Source organism: Sinocyclocheilus rhinocerous, unplaced genomic scaffold (genome assembly GCF_001515625.1).
Source record: "Sinocyclocheilus rhinocerous isolate Xijiao unplaced genomic scaffold, SAMN03320098_v1.1 scaffold154, whole genome shotgun sequence".
Classification (NCBI taxonomy): domain Eukaryota; kingdom Metazoa; phylum Chordata; class Actinopteri; order Cypriniformes; family Cyprinidae; genus Sinocyclocheilus; species Sinocyclocheilus rhinocerous.
In genome coordinates, this window is record NW_015659335.1 from 255,548 (window position 1) to 268,029 (window position 12,482).

Consider the following 12,482-nt stretch of genomic DNA (forward strand, 5'->3'; position numbering starts at 1 on the left):
TTTTTTTTTTTTTTTGGACCTTGTACTGCCAAACTAGAGAGTATTTTTGGACATCATAGGCATGTTCATAGTCAGCTTAGCTCAAAAGCATTGCTTTACTAGGATTATTTTTGCCATAACTGCATTAGGCATCATCTCAGATGAGAGATTGGGTCTCAAAACCTTGCTGAAACCAGCCTAAGCTGGTTTTTAGCTGGTCTTCCAGCCGGGAGACCTGCTATGCCCAGTTTAAACCATCTAAAACCAGCATAGGCTGGATTTAGCAGTTTTTTTTCCAGCAGGGAACCAAGAAAACGGACTATGTAGCAGCATTTTGGGCATCATAAACATGTTCAGAGTGAATTCAAAACCTAGTGAGCCTACCTACCTAGATGGCATTGCTGGACGTCGTATGCGCATTAAGAGTCTGCTCAGCTCAAAAACGTAGCTAGACAGCAACTGGCAACAACATAACTGAGCATAATCTCAGCTAGGAGATTGTGTCTCAAAACCAAGGGTCAATTCGGCTCAAAAACCTCAAGTTGCTTTCCAAGACAGCATTTATGGCCGAATTGCAAGTGACCTGAACTGAGATAATATGTCTCAAAATTTTAGTCAGCTGCCTACCTAGTCCTGCTTTTTTGGACACCTTAAGTGTGTTCTGAGTGAGCTCAGATCAAAAAAAGGGACCTAGCATTTTTTGGCAACATAAGCATGTTCAGAGTCAATTAGAGCTCAAAAACTCCATAACCTAGTGAGCTGCCTACCTAGAAATCATTTCTGGATATCAGCTCAGAAACTCTGCTTAACTAAACAGCATTTCCGCACAAAACACAGGGAGCTGACCATGTAGTTAGCATGAATGTGAATCATAAGTCTGTTCAGAGTCAATCCACCTCAAAAACCTCAATATCTAGTGAGTGGCCTAGCTAGACAGCATTTCTGGGCCTCATTGGCACGTTCAAAGTCAGCTCACATTAAAAAAAAGGGGCATAAATGCATTGCAAGTCATCTAAGCTGAGAAATTGTGTCTCAAAATCTAGTGAGCTGCCAACCATAGATCTACTCTTTAGGGGACATCTGCACATTCTGAGTGAGCTCAGTTTTACAAAAACTCAAAATCTTGAGTTGACCACATATTGGGGCATCATAGCATGTTCAAAAACTCAAGAGCTGCCAGCTAGATGGCATTTCGAGCCTCATAGACACATTCAAAAACCACTTATGTTCAAAAACCTATCCAGACATTGAGCTGCTTACATAGACCGCCTTCAGAGCATCATGAAGTCCACCTAGACCGTCTTTTTGGGCATTAAACAAGCTTAGCGGACTCAGAACATGCTTATACATAATTTCAAAAATATTGTGTAGTTTTCTTTAGTTTTTGCTGATGTTAGTAACACTTCTGTTTGGGATCGAACCTGCAACTTATAAATTGTCAGATTCACAAAAATACAGCAGCCCAACACACAAAACAAATTCTGATGTTTTTAAGTTCGTTTTTCCATTATCGTTTCCAACCTTACTGAGGTTAAGGGCACTATTTTTCGGTCTATTTGTATTGTGAATATCTAGTCCAGCCACTGTATTTTTTCTGGACAATTATTTTATTTAAAATATGTTACTTTTAGTGATTTTATTATATACACTATATTAATATGCAATCATATAATTTGAAAGAATCAGTGTTATTTTACACTAAAAAATGCTGGGTTAAATACAACCCAGTGCTGGGTAAAATAGGGACAAACCCAGCAATTGGGCTGTTTTGACCCAGCGGTTGGGTTAAATGATTAACCCAACCTTCTGGGTAGTAACCCAACCGCTGGGTCAAAACAGCCCAATTGCTGGGTTTGTCCCTATTTTACCCAGCACTGGGTTGTATTTAACCCAGCATTTTTTAGAGTGTAGTGTTATAGTATATTAATATTTTGAATTAGCTTTTATATATATATATATATATTTAGTTTTATTAGGTTAGACACACAAAAAATACATCAGCCCAACACACAAATTCTGATATCCTTAGAATTTTTCCATTTCCAACCTTACTGAGGTTTTAGAGTACTATTTTAGTATCTATATGTATTGTGAAAAATGCATATAGTTTTAGACTTCATTGAGCATAAATGTAATCACTTTTAACCTATTTCTTTCGAATTCATTTTATTTTATTTATTTATTTTGACTTCTAGTAGTAAACCACTGTGACTTAAAACCAAGCAAATTTAGTATAACTTATTTACTACATCAGATAATCTGTGTGTTATGGAGTGATTAAAAGTTTCAAATATGTATTGAAAAAAATGAATATTTGCAAAGAATCTGTTCAGTGACTAATTATGTGGTTTAGAAATGCATTGCTCTTACAAAATGCAGCAACAAAATCAAGAACTAGACATTTATTTTGACAACAGTAAAAAACACATTTATGACAATAAAAACCTCAGCAGACAAACACAATCAAACACAAATAGAGCCTCTCACAGTGAAACATAAATTCTCACACAAACATAAACTGTTCAACATTGCTAAATCATATAGTAACCTGTTTGTTTCTCCATCTGAACTCACTTGAAGTCTCCTATAAAACCCTCATCCTAGATCTTACACACTCAGACAAAAAGCTGTCACTGGGGTGGTACCTGTTGAAAAGATAAAAATACATTAGTACATTTACGTCCTGATATGTACACTTTAGGTACTAATATGTACCTTTAAAGTACTTATATGTACCTTTGGGGGTAAATTGGGTACAAATGTACGTTTTGAAAGGGTACCGCCCCAGTGACAGTTTTTGTACCTTTTTTCTGAGAGTGTAGTTGTGCATGTCAAATACAAAACACGACCCAACTGGCTATCAGGGAGACGTTGCACGCTGTCCCAACACGTCCAGCTCTTAATCCTCCAGATTTAATACATAACTGGAGCAAGTTCTGTGAGATCCAGACCTCCCGAGTCGACTATTACAGAAAACCCTACCAGCGGAGGTGTTAAAAGATGGGAGAAACAGTGTCATTCTAGAAGGACTTGCTATGTTTTACTCTTTCCTTTCAGTCCTCTCCATGCGCGCAAGCTCTCTCCACCTCAGCGATGGTTTTTGGGGTGTCTGCAGATAGAACGAGGGGTCCCCCGTGTTCTCGGATCACCACGTCGTCCTCAATTCGCACCCCAAGACCCCGAAATCGCTCTGGACATGAGCTGTCGTCCTCGCTGATGTACAGTCCTGGGTGAAAGGAGCAAGAGATGAGAGTTTAGAGCTTCTGTTTTGTTTTGTTTTTGCAGCACATCTGCTAAGAAGTTGAATGTTACTTTGCCCAGTATGCCACAGTCCAATGGTTATTACAGTGCATTCAAGATACAGGCCTGCGGTTTATTAGTATTATTACCCTTATTTTTCTAGCATGGTGCTGTATGAATGTCCTCAACAATCTCTTAGGGGACTCAAAGTGCAAAACAAGACTACATCGCTCTGATTGTAAGCAACAAATCTGTCTACACCTCAAGTGCCCGGTGCAGTGTGTTCCAACATGCATTCAGATGATTGACATCTCATGATTTTAGTTCAGCTAGTCCAGCCAATGTATTTTTTCTGACTGACTAAATTAACCTGTTATCGTTCCACTGCATGTTTTTGAGGGTTAACTTTGTGACATAAAACAAAACAAAAAAATGCTAAACATGTCACATATCTTTGGAAAGCTGAGATTCTTTTGATTCGAATGATGCAAACCATTTTAAGATACAATCAACACAGCAGGTATAATCAGTGTCCTTGTCAGACCACCAACAAGGCATCATGCTGTGATCCCATTGTGTTTTCCAGCTAATAGCTCCCTGCTATAGTCATCTGTCTGCAGGCATCTGTTTACAAAAAAAAATGTAGGCAGAATGTTTTTTTCCTTTTTCAGTGTTTTCAACGTTCTATTACTCAATACCAGTAAGACCTACAGTGATTCCAAGGTTTGAGACCAAAACCATGCATATACTCCAAATGGTTCAAGAACGGCATGCAATATACTTTGGGTATGCCTTTTTTTTTGGCGTTTTAGGCAAATTTTACAGGAATGCTAAGGGGTTAAAATTGTTTTATTTAATAATGTTAAATGAGTTTTGTTATATGCAATATCATTATTACTCTGAGAAATTCTGTGGTATTTTTTTTATATACTATTATAGTATTTATTAATACATTGAAATTGGCTTTTATTTTTGTATTTTCTTTTTTCATTTAAGTTTTAGTAATTTTATGTGCTTTTGTCATTTTTATCATCATTTTATATATATCATACATCATTTTATTTTATATATATCATATATAATTTTATTTTCTAATGGTTTTATTGTTTTGTTTTTTCGTACAGCTAGCCCAGTCAATATTTTCTCTGACTGAATTAAAATGATTATATATAAAAATTTAAAAAAAATTAAAAAACGTGTTATTTGATTACTATGAATTTTGTTACATTCAGTACAGCAGGGTCTCCAAACTCGGTCCTGGAGGGCCGGTGTCCTGCAGAGTTTGGCTCCAACCCCAATTAAACACACCTGAACCAGCTAATCAAGCTATTACTAGGCATAGAAACTTCCAGTCAGGTGTGTTGAGGTAAATTGGATCTAAACTCTGCAGGACACCGGCCCTCCAGGACCGAGTTTGGAGACCCCTGCCCTACAGTTATAAGCAATATTGTTATTACTCTTTGAGAGATTCAGTGTTATTTTAATATTTTTATATACTATTATAGTTTTCAATACAAAAATAACAGCTAATTCAAAATATTTTCAGTTTTAGTAATTTATTGTAATTTTTATTAGTTTTATTTTCAAATAATTTCTATTTAGTTTTAGTATGTTCAGTACGTATCTATTTATCTAATATTTGTTTTATTTTATTTCAGCTTTATTTGAACAAAAATGCTTTAACAGTTTCAGATGAGAATAACAACACAAGAGAGAATGGCTTTCTATTTTTATTTAAAAATGATTTATTTTACTTTGTGATGGCAAAGCATAATTTTCAGCAGCCATTATACAGTAAACAAACACCGTTACCTCGACCTTGTTCTTAAAGGGGTCATATGATGCGATTTCAATTTTTCCTTTCTCTTTGGAGTGTTACAAGCTCTTGGTGCATAAAGAAAATCATTCTAATGTTCAAATTTGCTACTCGAGAAACTTTCCTCATTATTAGCACAGTGGAAAATGATTGTGCTGCTCAATGAACTGTGGAAATTACAAAACAGTTGCTGGAGTATTGAGTACACCTGCATTTCTTGCAAGTCACCATACTTTCAAGTCCAATTTTGGTTTTAAAAATGGCCAAAAGAAACACATTTTCTAGAATCTCATCAGTCTGTTGTTGTTTTGAGGGATGAAGGTTACTCTATGCAAGGAAAAAGCCACATCCGATAGTAGAAAATAAAATGAAAAGAATAGAATGGACAAAGATTGAATGCTAAATGATTATTGTGGATGGATACATTTAAGTTTGAGGCGCTGATCTGACTGTAAAGTCCTCGATCACAAAAGCATGAGATGAAACGTCACGCAATCATTTTGATAAACTGAATGCTAGAACGCATTCTTTGATGAACCAAAAGTTTTAAAAAGCATTTTTTAAAACAGACATGCAACATTAATCGTTTTTGAATAAAAGTAATCTTCACCTGGCTCTATTGTGATCACCATGCCAGGTTGCAGCGGTTGTGAACGGGACAGCTCAGGAGTGTCATGAACATCCATGCCCAGGTAGTGACCCACGTGATGGGGGCAAAACTGCTGAGCAGCCTGGGAGGGGGAAAAAAAAAAAAAAAAAGTAAGAGACAGGCAGACATCCATTGAGAAAAAACAACTGTAATGTGATTATAATGCATGTTACAGCGAGTGAAAGAGTTGAAAAGCTGCATGTGAGGAACATGAAAACAGATTTTAACTGAAGTCAGTGCACACGTACACCTCCACAGCCACAACAGGCTAAACTGAACACGTTGGTTTGTTGGCCTCATAAACTCGCTACATTGAAAGTGAAATGGTGCTTTTATGGCAGTGTGGTGCTTTACAGACGCTATAAGTGGGTCAGATCTTTGCTATTTAAGTTGGGCAGAAAGTCTTATAGTCATTTCCTGACCACAGAGCTTTTGGTAAGTTCAATTAAATAAATAAAGAATGTCTCAAAATCTTGGTGTTTCAGCACTGTGAAGCAGAATCTCGGGTTGGTGTGAGAAGCCAGTGATACATTTGACAGTATATTCATGCTTGGAGAATTGCAATCGATTACAAACACGCAAGAATCAGTTGCATTTGGCATTAATGATGTAAAAGCTGGAACAATGCAATGAGAGTCTGTTTCTATGTATACACAGAAAAAAAAAAAGTGCAGACCAATGCAGATATTAAATAAACAGGCTAAATATTATTTTCTTACACAAAATGACCATATTAATTTTTTCAAATCTACTGTTGAAGGCAGGAAATTCGTTAGAAACGTGCTGCTTAAATGTGTGTTCCTGTGGTCCTTTAAAAAATTAATTTAAAGATGCAATGATCATCTTGGAAGTTTTAGCATGTTGAATGTTACTGTATTACTTTTAGAACAGCAAAACTCTCCCCGCCAAGTTTTCGCTCTTAAACACAACAACTAAAAATATAGAATACTGTTCAAAAGTTTGAGGTTGGTAAGATTTTTAAAGGTCACTGAAAGAAGTCTCTTATGCTCATTCATTTGTTTAAAAGTACAGTAAAAACTATGGAGATATTTTTGTTGCATTATTCCAAATAAATAGATTATGATCCACAAGTAAATCTTAGGCCTGGGTTCACAGACATGGCTTAGATTAAGCCGGAATTAAGCCTTAGTTAAATTAGGACATTTAAGTAGTTTTTTTTTTTTTTTAAATGTGCCTTAGAAAAAAAACATTACTTGTGTGCAGCTTAATACAAATCAATGGCACTGGCATATTTTAAGATATGCCAGTGCAGGTTGCTTTCAGTCAAGATGGCTCAAACATGCATTTTAGTCTGGGACTAGGCTTAAGCCTTGTCTGTGAAAACGGGCATTAGAGTTTCATAAACATGAATTAAATTCACAAATAAATAAAATGAGACTTGCAAACACAATCACAAATATCTTTTCATGTTACAAACACAACTTTGCCTGGCATTCATTTGTGGGTTGCTCCCTGTACATTTGTGAATGACTTTCTGTGCTTTTGTGGATTTTGAAACATTTCTAGCATCAAGAAACTGACAATAAATATATGCATGGACTCCGCCCACCGTCTATCAAGCCAATCAGATAACAGCCACACTTCGCTGACCAATCGTAGCACGTTCTCGCTATGGCCAATCACGTTTTGCTTTACAATCAGGGCGGTCTCTTCCTGAAACAACTTCATTCATCTGCATTGGCTCAAATAGGAAATATTATACGGGCCATAAAAATTGGTACAGTAAAATATGTTTAACTGGATTTCGTTAGACCATTAGAAAATGCCAGAGAAACCGTGCTTTAATCACGGCTATGGGAACAATGCTATACTGGATATAATGGAAGCATCATCTTATTCAAGATGGAAAGAAAAGCGTCAATAACTGACTAATAAATAACTGGATTCAACCTCACGATAAACATCAAGTTTGTGTAATAGGTTAAATTATAGTCACACAACAGCCAACATAACAGCGTTTTCCAGTTTTTCAGTCAAGCTGTTTAAATGATGTATATGAGCAGCTATGTGGATCTAACGATGTATAAAGCATTATAAATAATATTTTCAAACATTTATTAAAAGTATTACAAAGTTATTGCCATTGTTTTTGCCATTGAACGTGTTGCAGGTGTGTTGAATGTAAATGCATATAAATGTAAAACAAGAGATATTTATTGGTTGAAAACCCTTGATCACACAAACAATATTTCATATGAATCAGACTTACTAGTTTTGATTGTAAAAGTAACTTAACAGTATCCCAAGTAAATGCAAGGTTTTTATTTACATTGTCCATTTGCAAATGTCACGCTGCGCTGCAACAGCTGTAACTGCAACTGGACGCATCAAAGCAAATGTTTGAATCATTTGTCCTTCATCCAGTCCAGTGTAGACTGTATTTGCTTTGGATGCGTCGTGAGGGTATTACTGACGATGCTCGGGATCTGTGAATGATCATAAATTGTGTATAATCCTGAGTTTATCCTCATTCACTGATCCTGATGGAAAAATAAAGCAGCTAAACAGGGTTTTTTTAACCACACAAACAGCACTTCAGCTCGAATTGAACAAAGTGTCCAAAGAATGCAGTTCCTACAGGAGTGCAAATAAATGAATCTGATCTCGCCCTGATTGTAAAGCAAAACTTGATTGGCTATAGCGAGAATGTGCTACGATTGGTCAGCAAAATGTAGCTGTTATCTGATTGGCTTGTGTAGATGGTGGGTGGCGTCTACCTATTTGTGGATTTGTCAGCGTCTTGACGCTAGAAATGTTTAAAAATCCACAAATGCGTGCAGCGATCTACAAATGCACAGGACGCGATTCACAAATGTATGCCAGGCAAAGTTGTGTTTGTTGAAAAAAAAGAAAATACAAATATTTGAGAATATGTTTTTTATTTGCAAATCTTATTTTATTTATTTGTGAATTTAATTCATGTGTTTTGTGGATCTCATTCTATTTATTTGTCAATATGTTTAATTTTTTGTAAATCTCTTTACATTTATTTGTGGATCATAATCTAGTTATTTGGAATTATGCAACAAAAATATCTCCATAAAAAACACTAACATTATGAAATACTAATACAATTTACAATAGCCGTTTTCAAATGAAATATACGTATTTTAAAATGCATTTTATTTCTGTGATGGTAAAACTGAATTTTCAGCATCATTACTCCAGTCTTCAGTGTCTCATGATCCTTCAGAAATCATTCTAATATGCTAAACTTTTATTATTATCAATATTGAAAACACTGGTGCTGCTTAATACATTAATGGAAACCATGATATTTTTTTTTCTTCGTAACATTATAAATGTCTATTTTATAAAAACAGACATTATAAATGTCTATTTTATAAAAACATTATAAAAACTGTCAATAACTGACTAATAAATAACTGGATTCAACCTCATGATAAACATCAAGTTTGTGTAATAGGTTAAATTATAGTCACACAACAGCCAACATAACAGCGATATATTGAGTAAATAACATCAGAAGTTTCATTGTTGGATGAACTATTCCCTTAAACAACAAGCTTTTTAGAACAGAGTACCTTCAGTGTGTCTGTATCACTCGTGCTTTGTGGGACGATCCTGAGCTCTTTGAGCTGCCGGGCCAACACCGTGAGCATGGTGGAATAAATGTAGTCCAGACTGACGCCAGGATTGCACTGAGACAGACAGGCCAACTGCACCTCCAGCACAGCCTCATACAGCTCTCTCTGAGCAGGACTGAACCTGGAGACGGCACACGGAGCTGACTGATCACTTACTAATAGCACAAAATTAAAGCTACATTATGAGACAATGAGAGTTCTGTTGAAAACAGACTTACTTTCCATTCACCGGCCAAGTGCGTGTGATGTCGCTCACATAACCAAAATATTCACAGCCACCATCCAACAAGACCATTTCTCCATCCTGAGAAAAAATGAAGCATTAAAAAAAAAAAATAATAATTCAAATATTGTGATATTTTTGTCTATATCACCCAGTCCTGTGACATTGTGTATACTGTACATTTGCCTTGTAAAAACTAAACACGCACACAATAGTGATGCACCAAAATGAATTTTTTACCAAAACACTAAAAGCGATATTAATATCGATACTGATATTAATATATTTGTTGTCAAAATATAAACATTTAAACTGTGGCTTTAATTTTTAAAAAAAACAAATTTTAAATAATGAAGTCAAAAAGTTAAGAAAAATATTATAAATATGTAAAACGGTGCATATATTTAGCAAAATGTTCCTCTCTAGAGTTTCTAACAAGTTTATGGTCATTGAATGGCTCCTGAGGTAAATGTTGTTTACAAGCTGTTTTATTATGAAACACTGAATAAGTGATTACATGAGGCATGATACAGTTCAGCAAGCTGTACTGTTCTTTCAACATACCTTCTGATGTTCATTCATGTTTATTTGATGTTATAACTAGTAGTAAAGAGAAACAGAAGATCAGTTGCGACCTAAGCGATCTGTCACGCCACATTAAAGAGCGCTAACAGAGCTGAAATAGACACTGATATAGTAAAAACAGGCCACTGGAGAAATGCTAATTAAATGTCACTGTTTCAGTCAATGAATTTGGCCCTCCAAAACTAATTCAGCTTGAAATTTTTGGGTGCTAAAATTTTAGTGCATCACTAGCAAACAAAGTTTACATATACATGTGCCGTTTACAAACAGGAGTATAAACAGAATACAGAATTATAAAAAGAGAAATGTCAAGTTTCCTACTTGTATATCATATGAATCTTTTCTAGACTCCCACTCTTAGAAAAAACGCCCCAGTAGTGATTATGAGTGTGTTTGTACTTTACCTTCACTATTTGATTATTATTGATGTAATGAAGTGTGTTGGCTCGGTTTCCACCAGCAACCACGGGGGGATATGCAAGGAAGTTAGCGCCATGAGCACGGCATTCAAAATCAAACTGTACGGAAGAGCAAAAAGGGAAACAGAGGAGAGAAGAAAGAGTAACAGAAGAGAAAGGAAAAAAGAAGGCACAGATGTTAGTCAGCATGTGGGCTGGACACACTAAAATGCGACTCTCCAAGAGCCTGCTGACGTCACTTTGATTCGGTGGTACATTTTCAGTTCTCAGACGGTCCATTACCTCTGCACTGGCTAACAGCCAAACAATGACAACTTTAGGTAGTAATTCTACCCCAAAATTTCAGAGCTACAAAAACTTCTGAAAGGCTTAAAAATATCTGTCACTTTCTGCTACAAAAGAATATACAGTATATACAGGTGTTTCTTCCACTGTTGGAAATTTTAGGTCTGTGGACTTCTAGAAAATAAACTCTCTTAAAACAATTTTCACGCTCCAACTTGGTTAATTTGTCCACTAACATTTTTATTAAAGTATGTTTTCCACCACATCCCAAATGAAATATTGTGTTTAATGGTGTTCTTCATTGGACAATAATTTTATTGAAATAAAATGGCAGACACCTTTTGTCTTGCTCACAAAACCAGCATCTTATGTATCATAAATACACACAATTAAATTATGATTTCACTTTTTTTTTTAACAAAGTCACAGCCAGTTAGCTGGTAGCATTTTTAGAATTTTCATATATACACTCGTGTTTTAATGTTTGGGTTTGGGGTCAGTAAGATTTTTTTTTAAAGAAATTAATATTTTCATTCAGCAAGGGTCCATTAAATTGATCAAAAGTGTAATTAAAGACATTTATAATGCTACAAAATATTTCTGTTTCAAATAAATGCTGTTCTTTTTAATTTTCTAATTATCAGAGAATCCTAAAAAAAAAAAAAATGTATAATGGTTTCCTCAAAAAATATTAAGCAGCACAGTTGATCACAACATTGATAATCATAAGAAATGTTTCTTGAGCAGCAAATCGGCATATCAGACTGATTTCTGAAGGATCATGTGACACTGAAGACTGGAGTAATGATGCTGAAAATTCAGCTTTGCATCGCAGGAATAAATTATACTGATCCTCCAGGCGGATGCGAAATAACTTAAAATTAAAGTACATTAAACTCACTAATTTTATTATTAATATGTTAAATAATTTTTTTTTACATTTACAAAATAACAGCACCACCTCTCTTGTACGTATTCTGTGAAACACCCGACCGTTGCATGAGCATATGATACACAAACTACAGCTCTCGGTTGGATAAATAAGCCAGTGTCGCGCTAGTAAAGTTTTGATGGATGACGATTATAGTAACATACAGGAGTCGTACATTAGGTGCACATGTGTCTGTTATTATTGATGCGCAAATGAACCATGTATTTGGGCTCTCGGCGAACTGATTACTATAACATCATATTTCTGCATAAACACACTTCAGTTCCGTATATTCACGTAGTTGTCCAAATTAATGTACAGCGAGTGTTTTATAATGGATGCTCGCCGAAGAAACATGTTTTGGAGAAGTTTGTGAGAATCAGTGGTGTTTATGTACATACAGGCATCAGACGCTGATGTTGAGCCGCCTTCAGAATCAGATCACTGAGTTTCCACACAATCAGAGTGTTTTCATTTGTATTTTGATGTGTTTAGCGATTCTGAATGGATCCATATAGTAGTTTATATGCAGTCCTTTGGCATCTCCCTGTGGTCTTATTTGGTATGGCAGGTTGATATATACAAATATATATATATACAGTGGGTACGGAAAGTATTCAGACCCCCTTAAATTTTTCACTCTTTGTTATATTGCAGCCATTTGCTAAAATCATTTAAGTTAATTTTTTTTCCTCATTAATGTACACACAGCACCCCATATTGACA

The 12,482-nt window shown here is 35.4% G+C and overlaps 1 protein-coding gene across 2 annotated transcripts in view; it reads right to left on the reverse strand.

The window, feature by feature from the left end:
* Positions 1–2,334: 2,334 nt before the first annotated feature.
* Positions 2,335–12,482, reverse strand: part of LOC107723614 (probable Xaa-Pro aminopeptidase 3) — a 14,737-nt gene continuing 4,589 nt past the window's right edge. Inside the window, exons 6-11 of one of the 2 annotated variants that reach the window (XR_001637938.1) lie at positions 10,526–10,639; positions 9,532–9,617; positions 9,251–9,434; positions 5,646–5,766; positions 2,783–3,205; positions 2,335–2,624 (exon numbers count right to left, since the gene is read on the reverse strand). Coding sequence is in view for 1 of the 2 variants with exons in the window: in XM_016532331.1 (XP_016387817.1) it covers positions 3,033–3,205; positions 5,646–5,766; positions 9,251–9,434; positions 9,532–9,617; positions 10,526–10,639 (678 nt within the window). In the remaining variant the exon portion in view is untranslated. Of the gene's footprint in view, positions 3,206–5,645; positions 5,767–9,250; positions 9,435–9,531; positions 9,618–10,525; positions 10,640–12,482 lie in introns of both variants that reach the window. The other variant, XM_016532331.1, reaches the window with a different exon arrangement.